The following is a 12,039-nucleotide window of genomic DNA, read 5'->3' on the forward strand; positions in this document are numbered from 1 at the left end:
ACTCGCCTGTAGTCCTAACTACTCGGGAGGCTGAGGCAGGAGAATTGCTGGAACCCGGGAGGCAGAGGCTGCAGTGAGCCAAGACCGTGCCATTGCACTCCAGCCTGGGTGACAGAGCGAGACTTCGTCTCAAAAAAAAAAAAAAAAAAAAAGGAAACCAGCCAAAACCCACAACAACCAAGATGGTGATGAAGGTGACCTCTAGTTTTTCTCGCTGTTTATTGTACGCTAATTATAATGCATTAGCGTGATAAAAGACACTCCCACCAGTGCCATGACAGTTTACAAATGTCACAGCAACATCCAGAAGTTACCCTATATAGTCTAAAAGGCGGAGAAATCCTCAGTCCTGGGAAATCCTTGCCCCTTTCCTGGAAAATTCACGAATAACCCTCTCCGTAGTTAGCATGTAATCAAGAAATAGCCATAAAAATAGCCAACAAGGCCAGGTGCAGTGGCTCACGCCTGTAATCTCAGCACTTTGGGAGGCAGGTGGATCACTTGAGATCATGAGTTTGAGACCAGCCTGGCCTACATGGCGAAACCCCATCTCTACTAAAAATAAAAATAAAAAAATTAGCTGGGTGAGGTGGCACACGTCTGTAATCCCAGCTACTCTGTGGGCTCAGCAGGAGAATCACTTGAACATGGGAGGTGGAGGTTGCAGTGAGCCGAGATCGTGCCATTGCACTCCAGCCTGGGTGACAGAGAGAGACTTCATCTCAATTAAAAAAAAAAAAAGAAAAAGAAAAAGCCATCAGGAGCCCTCAGTGCTGCTCTGCCTATGGAGTAACCATCCTTTTATTTATTTACTTCTCTAATAAACTTGGTTTCACTTTATGAGCTCGTCATGAATTCTTTCTTGTGCAATATCCAAGAACCCCTCTTTTGAGGTCTGGATTGGGATCCCTTTCCAGTAACATTTCCTCTTCTCTGTTCCCACAATACTTTGTCCATATAGTGATTCTGTATTTATTAGCAGATAATTACAAGTATTTTTGTTTATACAATGTCTTACCCCCTAAACTGTCAATAGATTTTGTTCAATTTATTTTTGTATGCTCTAATATAGAGCCTGGCACATAATGTATATTCAACAAATGTTTACTGAATACATTTTCAAGGGAATAAGTTTTAATTTCTATCTTTCTGATTGCTTAGTGTTAATATATTATAAAAAATATGATTCAGGTGGAGCATGGTGGCTCATGCCTGTAATCCCAGCACTTTGGGAGACTGAGGGGAGGGGATCACCTGAGGTCAGGAGTTTGAGACCAGCCTGGCCAATATGATGAAACCTTGTCTCTACTAAAAAATACAAAAATTAGCCGGGCGTGGTGGTGTGCACCTGTAGTCAGAGCTACTCTGGAGGCTGAGGCAGGAGAATGGCTGGAACCCGGGAGGTGGAGGTTGCAGTGAGCCAAGATCCTGCCACTGCACTCCAGCCTGGGCAACAGAGTGAGAGACTCCATCTCAAATAAATAAATAAATAAAAATAAATAATATGATGCACTTTCAGGATAGCATGCTCTTTGAATCTCTTTAAATAGTGACAGTTTATATTTGAACAGTTATTTTTTCATTTTTCAAAGCACTTTTCCCCAACATTTTATTATGAAAATCTCCAAATATATGGGGGAAAAATAATTGTAAGTGAACACTCGTGTTGGGACTCAGAAACTGATACCCCAAAATATGGGGCTTTGACCTGTTGAATGGAAGCCTCAAGGTCTCTCTGACCTCACTGCCCCGCACCATCTCTCCCAAAGCACAGGATGAAGTTGAAGTTCCTTTATCTGGCTATGATCCAAACCCACCAAAAGGAACAATTGTTTTTTCTTCCCTTCCTTGTAAGACTAAAAATGTAACCACCTGAACAGACCCTTTCACAAGATAATGTGCAAGTTCATCCCTGCGCCCTGATCCATTCACTTTCCCTAGTCATCTCCTCAACAGAATGCCTCTGCTCCCCTCTCCCCAAGTCTGTTTACCAGGATGGTATACAAGCTTCTGAACCCCGTTGGGGGTGTGTAATCACTCTGTGACTCTCCCCGTGCACACATTAATAAATGCATATGCCTTTTCTCCCATTAATCTGCCTTTTGTGAGTTGATTTTTCAGCAAACTTCAGAGGACAAAGGGAACATTTTTCCCGTGGTCCCTATACCCATACATACCCACTACCTAGATTCAAAATCAACATTTTGCTATATTTGCAAAACACTTTTCATAGGCTAATTTTATTATCACCTTTTTAAAAAAATTCTTTTTACAAGTACTGCTCCTTATGGAGCAGGGCTACCCCATAGGCAGTGTGCCCAGAGTAGCTTATTATCACTTTTTATTTCACCTAATGACTAAGGTATGATTCTATGTTTTATAGATAAGGAAACTGAAACTGAGGCTTTAATGACTTCCAAGGAGCTTGTCTGCCAGAAGTTGTAATCAACTTGTGCCAGCTGATCTGTCCACACCCTCTATCCACAGGTGTTAGATATATAACCTAGGTCTGAAAAATATTTAGAATATTCTTGTGATGAAAAGCTTGCAATTCCACAATACAGGGGAATCAGCAAAATCATGGGAAAACCAATAGAATACATTTCTAACTCATGAATCATTCAGGGAAGAATCCAGTCTTGGGTTTTCCCTCCCCCTCATCCCATTTCTATTCCTGATTAGTCATCATTTCCTGCCCAGCCTGTCTGAGATGTTTCTTCCATCCTTTCTTTTCCAGTAACAGTAACCTGGTGCAGGTCTACAGTATCTGTTATCTCAGCTGATTTCCCTTCTGCCTTTTCATGAACCAGAGACATGTGATTTCCAATTAAAGCACAGCCCTGACCATATCTTTGCCCAGCTTACAAAACGTCAACGGCTCGCAGCTATCTACCGAATTAAGCCTACTATAATCCCCTTCCTTCTACACTACAACCTATCCACGCATCTGTCCTCTTACTCCTTAGCTTCCATCTTACATGACTAAGAGTTGTTTCCCCAAATACACCCTTATTTACTTTTTTCATTTATAACTCACCACCACCGCCTCCAAAGTTTCACGTGGGTAAATTCTAGACCTCCACGTCATAGGCCAACTCAAATGCCAATCCTTCTAATGAACTTTCTGGAGATCCCGGGCCTGTTGTCATCTCTATCGCCAATCTTTGGCATCTTGTGGCAATAATCTCATTCTACCTTGTAGAGCTTTCTGGTCTGACTTCCCTTGCCACCTTCTGCTCCCTTTGCCTAAGTATAACACCTTTGAGGAAAGGGACGCTGTTTTAATCAACGTCGCCTCGCACACAGGCGGTGCTTTATTGTGCTTAATATCGTTTAACGCAACACACCCTGCCGAGGGGGTCGGAGGCGGACGCCTTTTGCTGTATCCACACAGACCCGCGCAGGCACACACGGACGCCGTCTGCCACTCTGACAGACACGTGTCCCCTGGGCCACAGCCCTGGAACTGTCTCGGGATTCCCAGCCTGTGGGCGCTTCCATGCTGGCCAGCGGAAGGGGACATTTTTCTTCGGAACCGCTTCAACGGATACCTCTTATTTTAGTCCGCCTACGGATTCTACCCTATAAATCAGCCTAAGCCCTGCTTCCTTTTAAAACAGGATTACGCCGGGTCGAGGGAGCCTGGCGTGGTCGCGCAGTGGCCGGGTCCCGCGGATCCCCCCTCCAGCTCCCGCTTGGTAGCGCCCGCTTTGTCAGCGCGCAGCGCTTGCCGGACGCCCTGCAGGTCTCGCCAGGTCTCACAGCAGACGGTGCCGACGCAGCGCTCTTGTGCCTCGCTCTCGGGCTCTGCTGCCCGGGATTTCCCCAGGACCTGCGCCGCGCGAGAAGGAGCCTGGGAGCATCTGCGCAGCTGCCCGGACAGTCGGTTCGACTCGCTGCCCTCGGCCCCAGCCGGGCTCCGCTCCTCGGGCGCGCGAGGGGCCGCGGTGGTGGCGGCGGCGCCCGGCATGTTTCATAGTCCGCGGCGGCTCTGCTCGGCCCTGCTGCAAAGGGACGCGCCCGGCCTGCGCCGCCTGCCTGCCCCAGGGCTGCGCCGCCCGTTATCCCCGCCGGCGGCTGCTCCCAGGCTCGCATCCCCCCGGCTGCTGGCGGCGGCCTCGGCGGCCTCGGGCGCCGCGAGGTCGTGTTCCCGAACAGGTGAGTGCACCCCAGTTCCGGGCCGAGAACGCCACGGCCGCTGACGCGCGGCCGCCACCTGGAGACAGCGCGGAATGAATGGGAAGCCCGGGGCTGCCGGTCGTGGTGTCTGGCCTGAAAGTGGGTCCTTTCCCGGAGCAACCTTCTCTGTTCCCTTTTTCCTCTTTCCCTGTTCCCCGACTTGCCTGGGGCTTGCATCAAAGCTGGTAAGAACTGGGAGACTGTATTCAGGTTCCTGCTTGACGCTTAGAGGCCGTCTTTCAGAATTTCTTGCTCTTGACCGTTAAAGTTCCCCTTTCCGAGGCCTCAAGTTACTATGTTGGTTACACGTTTTATTGCACGACTTAACGGAAATTTTTATGGAAAAAAAATCTAAATGATGCTTATTTGCTCATATGGCTTTCATGGTCTAGATATTAAGTTTTTTTTAAGTCGTGATAATAACACATTGATTCATTTTACTTTTTTTTTTTTAAGACGGAGTCTTACTCTGTCACCCAGGCTGGAGTCCAGTGGCACGATATTGGCTCACCGCAACCTCAGCCTCCCGAGTAGCTGGGATTACAGGCGCCCGTCACCACGCCTAGCTAACTTTTGTATATTTAGTAGAGACGGGGGTTTCACCATTTTGGCCAGGCTGGTCTTGAACTCCTGACCTCGTGATCCACCCGCCTCAGCCTCCCAAAGTGCTGGGATTACAGGCGTGAGCCACCGCGCCCGGCCTATAAAATTTTTAAAAATAGGCCGGGCGCGGTGGTTCACGCCTGTAATCCAGCTCTGTGGGAGGCGGAGGCGGGTAGATCACCTGAGGTCAGGAATTCGTGACCATCCTGGCCAACGGGCTTGGGCGTGGTGGCACTCGCCTGTAATCCCAGCTACTCCGGAGGCTGAGGCAGGAGAATCACTTGAACCCGGGAGGCGGAGGTTGCAGTGAGCCGAGGTCGCACCATTGCATTCCAGCCTGGGCGACAAGAGTGAAACTCCGTCTCAAAACAAAATTAATAAAAATTTAAAAATACATATATATATTTTTTAAAAATGATCATCTGGAATGTGATCGAAGCCAAGACTTTAAACTCTTTTCGCATTGTTGGCGGATGTTTAGGTATTTCCCAATCTAGTATCAAACTCCTGGCCTCAAGTTATCCTCAGACTCTGGAGTAATTGAGATTTGCAGGTGGAAGCCACCATGCCCAACTTAGTCATTTTAAAATTAGGATGTTGAATTGGTTGCTGGAGACTCTGAACTATATTGTTCCTTAGAGTGAACTTGACAGTTAGATTCCCCACCCTCACCCCCAATTTCGTAGGAATGTGGCACATTGTGAAATAACTGCCAGAATGGGTATACTGCCTGATAACTTTTTTCTTGCTGGAAATTTTAAGAACAGCATTGTTAGAGGTTTGAGGTAGGAAAAGTAAAAGAAAACCAGGTGATGTCTTCTGTACCAGCTTATATCTTAAATTCCCTCAAAGTCTCAGAGGCAGGGTTAGTAGGTACCTCCTCATGGGAATACAGTTAGCTTGTGTAAAACAGAGATCGCTGTGTTATCTGAGTAATTACTGTTATCTGAGTAATAATATCAGGTCAGATTGGAATGTTGGGCTTTTGACCCAAGAAAGTGTTTAATGAACTTTTGAAGAAATTCCCTGAAACCCCCTAGTTTTACAGCTAAGGAAATTGAAGGACTTTATGGTACTTAAACTTTTGTAGGCAGTTACTGTAAAGTCTAGACAATTTTCCTGTTCATGCATTTTTAGCTTCAGCAGCTTGTTGGAAGAAACATGCATGCATTGATTCATTCATTGCTTGTTCTCTCATTCCAGATCTTTACAGAATGTCTCACACAATGTAGGTGCTTTATTATGGGAGGTAAAAACATGAGCTTTAGTCAGTCCCTAAGGAGTTTACTGCCCAGTAAGAGATGAGATTTGCACAAAGAAATGGCTGTTTAATGAAATGAAACACCTTTTATTCTCTCGACTTGGAAATGGCACAAGGGTGCAGGAAAGCAGGAAGTCCCTTTTAGGCTTCTAGAAGTGGGTGGCATTTCAGCTGGCTCTTGAAGCATGGTTAGGATTGGAAGAGATTACTATAAAGCATTTTGTTTGGAAAAAGCAGGAGTAAATGCAGAAAGTCATGAGACACAGATGAGGAAGGGTGAGAGAAGAGGCACTTTGCAAAAATGGACATTGTTTTCCAAAGAGCCTCAGAACCAGCACTAAGTGCTTTTTAATTTTAATTTTAATTTTTATTTTTTGTGGGACAAGGTCTCTCGCACTGTTGCCCAGGCTGGAGTGTAGTGGCGCCACCTCTGCTCACTGCAGCCTCCACCTCCCAGGCTCAAGCAATTCTCCTGTCTTAGCCTCCCAAGTAGCTGTGACTACAGGCACACGCCACTGTGCCGGGCTAATTTTTGTATTTAGTAGAGACGGGATTTCAACATGTTGCCCAGGCTCGTCTCAAACTCCCCAGCTCTGGTGATCCACCTGCCTTGGCCTCCCAAAGTGCTGGAATTACTGGCGTGAGCCACTGCGCCCAGCCTATTAAGTGCTTTTTTAAAATGCAGATTCTTGGATCCTACTGTAGGCCTATTAAGTCTGAGTCATTCATGATGGGCGCTGGATTCCACATAACCAAATGAAATGACAAAAAGAATAACTCTAGATTGTTCTTCTGTGCCCCCAAATTTGGACATCTGGCACCCATATGTGAGAGAGACATTGAAGGGGCCGAAAGCTCCTCTCCACTTCTGAGCCTTGTGGTGGGGAGTAGTTGAGTCCCGACAGCTGTCCACATTTGCTAATCAGTTCCTGCATAACTTATGCCCCTTGGCAATTGGTAGTTATTGGGAAGATAAGTACAGTCCCTTTGGAGTTATCAGATTCCATGTTGTTAGAATTAAAAGGTGACCTTGGGGATGATCTTGGTGTTGGCTTTCTTTTCTCAAGGATAGCAGCCCCCATAAGAAGTAGCAGTTGCCACAGTTACTGTACTAGATGAAACGCAGTTGGAAGTCATCCGTGGGTTTATAAATGCTATCCTCCACATCCCTCCTCCTCAGAGAATGAAGACTTGGCTGAACTACTGTTCTCTACCATTAGAACATTTGCTTTTTTTCATGGTACAATTTTAAAGGCAAATGCCACCAGCTCATTTGAGAAGGCAGCTTTATTTAATATGTCCTTTATGTGAGTAAACTGCTTATGAGAGAGAAGAAACTGGAAAGCTTGTAATTATCAAGCTGCTATGGAATAAATTGCTTTCCTTGTGGGAAAACTAATGTATGATTTTTCTGTTAGCATTCAATGGCAACAGTTTAAACATGGTGAACTGGGGTTCTTTGGGATTAATAACCATGGCTCCAGATTCACATTCCACACACTTCTAACATTTGTAAATCATTTAACCTTGCTTGCTGTCTCAACACTAGACTTTACCTAGAACAAATGAATAAGATGAATTGATAGCAATTTATCCACAAGCTTTATTGAATAGTCCACGTAAAAGGTGACATGACTAATTGCAGCGGGAGTTGAGAAGAAAGAGAAATCAGTGTGGCTGAATTTGTCAAGAAATGCTTTGCTTCGAATAGGTGAAAAAGGAGGGTGCTTTGGAAGGGGACAGGTTGCGGGGTTGTGGGGGCAGGCAGAGAAGACCACACACACAATGCCTGGAAGAAGGTGGCGCATGCAGGAGCTGTGGCAAGCATCTTAGGAAAGGGGGTAGAGGCAGAATCATTTGGGACACTTGTTAAAATGCAGATTTCTGGCCTTTCACCCATCTGCTTGATCAGTTTCCTGTGGAGAAGGCTGGTGGAGTGCATATTTAACAAGTGCCCCAGGGGATTCTGAAAAGATTAGGGAGTGTTTATGAGCTCTGCCCCTCCTTTCCCCAAAGGTACTTATTCCTGGAAAGCTTGAGAAGCTCTGGAGAGGATTCTGGAAGAGCCTTAAGACCTTTGGCCTGGCCGGGCACAGTGGTTCATGCCTGTAATCCCAGCACTTTGGGAGGCCGAGGCGTGAATCACTTGAACTCAGGCATTCAAGACCAGCCTGGGCAACATGGTGAAACTCTGCCTCTACTAACATTAAAAAAAAAATAGCCAAGTGTGGTGGTGCACACCTGTACATCCCAGCTGCTTGGGAAACTGAGGCAGGAGAATCACTTGAACCTGGGAGGCAGAGGTATCAGTGAGCCAAGATTGCGCCATTGCACTCCAGCCTGGGCGACAGAGTAGGAGCAGTACTCTGTCTCAAAAAAAAAAAAAAAAAAAGGATCTTTGAGCTTGGGGCCTAAGGCAATTCAAGAGACCCCTGAGAAGGAACATTGACCCCCAACAAAAGCAGCTTTAAAAAATTGTATATTTTGTCGAGATGGGTTTTGCCATGTTGCCCAGGCTGGTCTCGAAATCCTGGGCTCAAGCAATCCTCCCGCCTCAGCCATCCAGAAGTGCTGGGATTACAGGCATGAGCCATCACACCCCGCCAAAAGCAGCTTTTAAGAAAGGGAAGAAATTCCAGTGCCGGGCACAGTGGCTCACGCCTGTAATCCCAGCACTTTGGGAGGCCAAGGCAGGCGGATCACCTGAGGTCAGGAGTTCGAGACCAGCCTGACCAACATGGAGAAACCCCATCTCTACTAAAAATACAAAATGAGCCGGGCGTGGCGGCACGCGCCTGTAATCCCAGCTACTCTCAAAGAAAAAAAAAAGGGAAGAAATTTGCATATTAAAGTTCAGTGAGAGGAAACTTGAGACTGACATTGTAATGGGAGTGTATCCACGTAGTCGCACAACTTACAGAGTGAGTAAAATAAGGAGGTTTCTATGATGTTTACTAAAAGAAAAGTGAGGCAATTGTGTTCTGGCTTCTTGGAGTTAGGAAGGGAGATACAGCATCTGTATTTGCTGTCAGGAGTCACTGGTGACTAATTAGAGTTTTTTTGTTTTTTTTTTTTTTAGAGTTTTGCTCTTGTTGCCCAGGCTGGAGAGTGCAATGGCGCAATCTTGGCTCACTGCCACCTGTGCCTCCCGGGTTTAAGCAATTCTCCTGCCTCAGCCTCCCAAGTAGCTGGGACTACAGGCATGCACCACCATGCCCGGCTAATTTTTTTGTATTTAGTAGAGACAGGGTTTCACCGTGTTGGTCTCGAACTCCTGACCTCAGGTGATCCACCCCCCACTTGGCCTCCCAAAGTGCTGGGATTACAGGCGTGAGCCACCACGCCCGGCCACTAATTAGAGTTTATAGGGCTTTGATAGCCACTTAAGTGGTGGTTATATACTTCAGTAAATAATTAGAAATTTGAAGGACAGTGTGCATGGGCATTTAGCCTCATAGTAAACCTGTTTGGACTTCCATGGAAAGCAGCTAAGATACTTTTTATTTATTGTTATTCTTAGAATGGGAGAAAATCAGCCTTCCCACGGAGGGAGTGAGACCTCAAGTGAAAACCTTAGCTGTCCTCTGTCTCTATGTGGCCTCAAAGCAACATTTGAATCATATATTAATACTTAGCAAGAATTCAGTGTCAGGGATGTGGGCAACAGTGCCCAGGGGAAAGAAGGCTAAACAAAATTGGTACTATCCAATTTGAATGTCCCTATAACAATTTTTTCTTCTTCCAGTATATAAAAAAATGCATGGGTCCCATTCAGATCTTCTGGATTTTAGTATCTCCAAGTGGGGCCTGAGCATCTACTGATTCTGACATACGCCCCGGGTAGACAACAGCCACATACTGACAACACAGGCGGACACCTGTGAGGTGGCTTGTTTTACTAAATGCTTAGAAGCCTATTCTGAGTCTCTCAATGATGTGATTCTCCTGTCCAAAAGTTAGAGACCACTGTTGGATTGTGGAGAGTTGTGCAGAAAGGAAAATATTTATTTTATTTATTGTAGAGACAGGGTCTCACTATTGCCCAGGCTGCTCTTGAGCTCTTGGCAAGTCCATGAAAATAAGTGTTTAGAAGTTACGATGCTGCCCGGGTACAGTGGCTCACTCCTGTAATCCCAGCACTTTGGGAGGCCAAGGAGAGGGGGATCACTTGAGGTTAGGAGTTCGAGACCAGCCTGGGCAACATGGCAAAAACCCCATCTATACTAAAAATGTAAAAATTAGCCGGGTGTTGGTGGTGTGTGCCTGTAATCCCAGCTACTCGGGAGGCTGAGGCAGGAGAATTGCTTGAACCAGGGAGGTGGAGGTTGCAGCTAGCTGAGATCGTACCACTGTACTGCAGCCTGGGCAACACAGCAAGACTCCATCTCAAAAAAAAAAGTTATGATGCATCCAAAGTGACAATAAGAATTGTTCTGGAAGGATATCTGGGAAATTCCTTGGTCTTGGTACATCCTCTCCAGCTGTCTTCCTTTCCCTTTTCTATCTTTCCTCCAACTCTGAGGTTCCGGTATTTAAACAGCTCTGTTTGCCGGTCTGCAAATATGCTTGTGACTACAAATATCTTGTCTAGTACAGGGTGCAAAGTAAGTTACACTGCAGATTCTAATAATACCTGGGATATTATACTTTTCTATTTCCTCTTGTGTGTTTTGCTTTTATGGATGCTAACTATCATTGAAGGTCTGCTGAAGGAAAATGTTTATCTTTCAAATCTTGTAGGTCAGATAGACTCACTGAGACTTATTTCTAGAATTAGTTTAATATTTTATTTTTTTGAGTTGGAGTCTTGCTCTGTTGCCCAAGCTGGAGTACGATGGTGCGATGTCAGCTCACTGCAACCTCCGTCTCCCGGGTTCAAGCGATTCTCCTGCCTCGGCCTCTCGAGTAGCTGGGGATTACAGGCCCTTGCCACCACGCCCTGCTAATTTTTTGTATTTTTAGTAGAGACGGGGTTTTGCCATGTTGATCAGGCTGGTCTCGAACTCCTGACCTCAGGTGATACACCCGCCTTGGCCTCTCAAAGTGCTGGGATTACAGGTACCACGTCCAGTCTTTCCTCTGAACTTTTAAACACCATTGTGAGTATTGATTATCTGTTGAGGCTTACAAGATTTCCTTATCTTTGGTATTCAAAAGGTCCATCAGGATAAATGTCTCAGCATCTGATGCGCCCATCCAATCTAAAGACATGCCTTAGCACATTAAAAGTTTGTATCATTTCTCGGGTTATTTTGTCTACTGTATTGTCTCTTGTTCTCATGTTCTTGAACTCCTGTTAGATTGTTGGCCATATGGATCTTTCCTCCGTGTCTATTCATCCTTTTTTTTTTTTTTTTTTTTTTAATTATTTTAGAGACAGAGTCTCCACTTTGTCACCCAGGCTGGAGTGCACTGGCGTGATCATAGCTCACTGTAACCTCCAACTCCTGGGCTCAAGTGATCCTCCCACCTCAGCCTCTGAAGTAGCTGGGACTATAGGTGTGCTCCACCATGCCTACCTACTTTAATTTTTTTGTAGAGACAGGGGTCTCAGCTCAGACTGGTCTCAAACTCCTGGGCTCAAGCAGTCCATCTGCCTCTGCCTCCCAAAGTACTGGATTACAAGCATGAGGCACCTAGCCAGGCCTCCATTCATATTTTAGTGTTTTTATCTCTTCTCTGTTGCATGAGATTTTCTGAAAATTTTTGTTCTGCAGTCATTTTAAATTCCTAGACATTTCTAGTTGTTTAATTGCTCCTTTTTTCATAGAAGCCTGTTTTGTGTCTATAACGTCTCTCGTACTTTAAATATATCGAGATGTGTGTGCTTGTTTCTCCTTTAGGCCTCTTTCCTGGAGAGGAAGGGAGTTTTGCATGCTGTTTTATTTGTTTGTTTGTTTTTTGAGACGGGGTCTCACTCTGTCACTCAGGCTGGAGTGCTGTGGCGTGATCTCAGCTCACTGCAGCCTCCACCAACCTGGTTCAAGCACTCCTCC

General features: G+C 45.8%; 1 protein-coding gene across 1 annotated transcript in view; it reads left to right on the plus strand.

Annotated features, from left to right (window-relative positions):
- Positions 1-1,160: 1,160 nt before the first annotated feature.
- Positions 1,161-12,039, plus strand: part of NOCT (nocturnin) — a 33,886-nt gene continuing 23,007 nt past the window's right edge. Inside the window, exon 1 of the mRNA XM_055275947.2 lies at positions 1,161-4,158. Coding sequence (XP_055131922.1) covers positions 3,969-4,158 — 190 coding nt within the window. The 5' untranslated portion in view covers positions 1,161-3,968. The remainder of the gene's footprint in view (positions 4,159-12,039) is intronic.

Source organism: Symphalangus syndactylus, chromosome 4 (genome assembly GCF_028878055.3).
Source record: "Symphalangus syndactylus isolate Jambi chromosome 4, NHGRI_mSymSyn1-v2.1_pri, whole genome shotgun sequence".
Taxonomy (NCBI): domain Eukaryota; kingdom Metazoa; phylum Chordata; class Mammalia; order Primates; family Hylobatidae; genus Symphalangus; species Symphalangus syndactylus.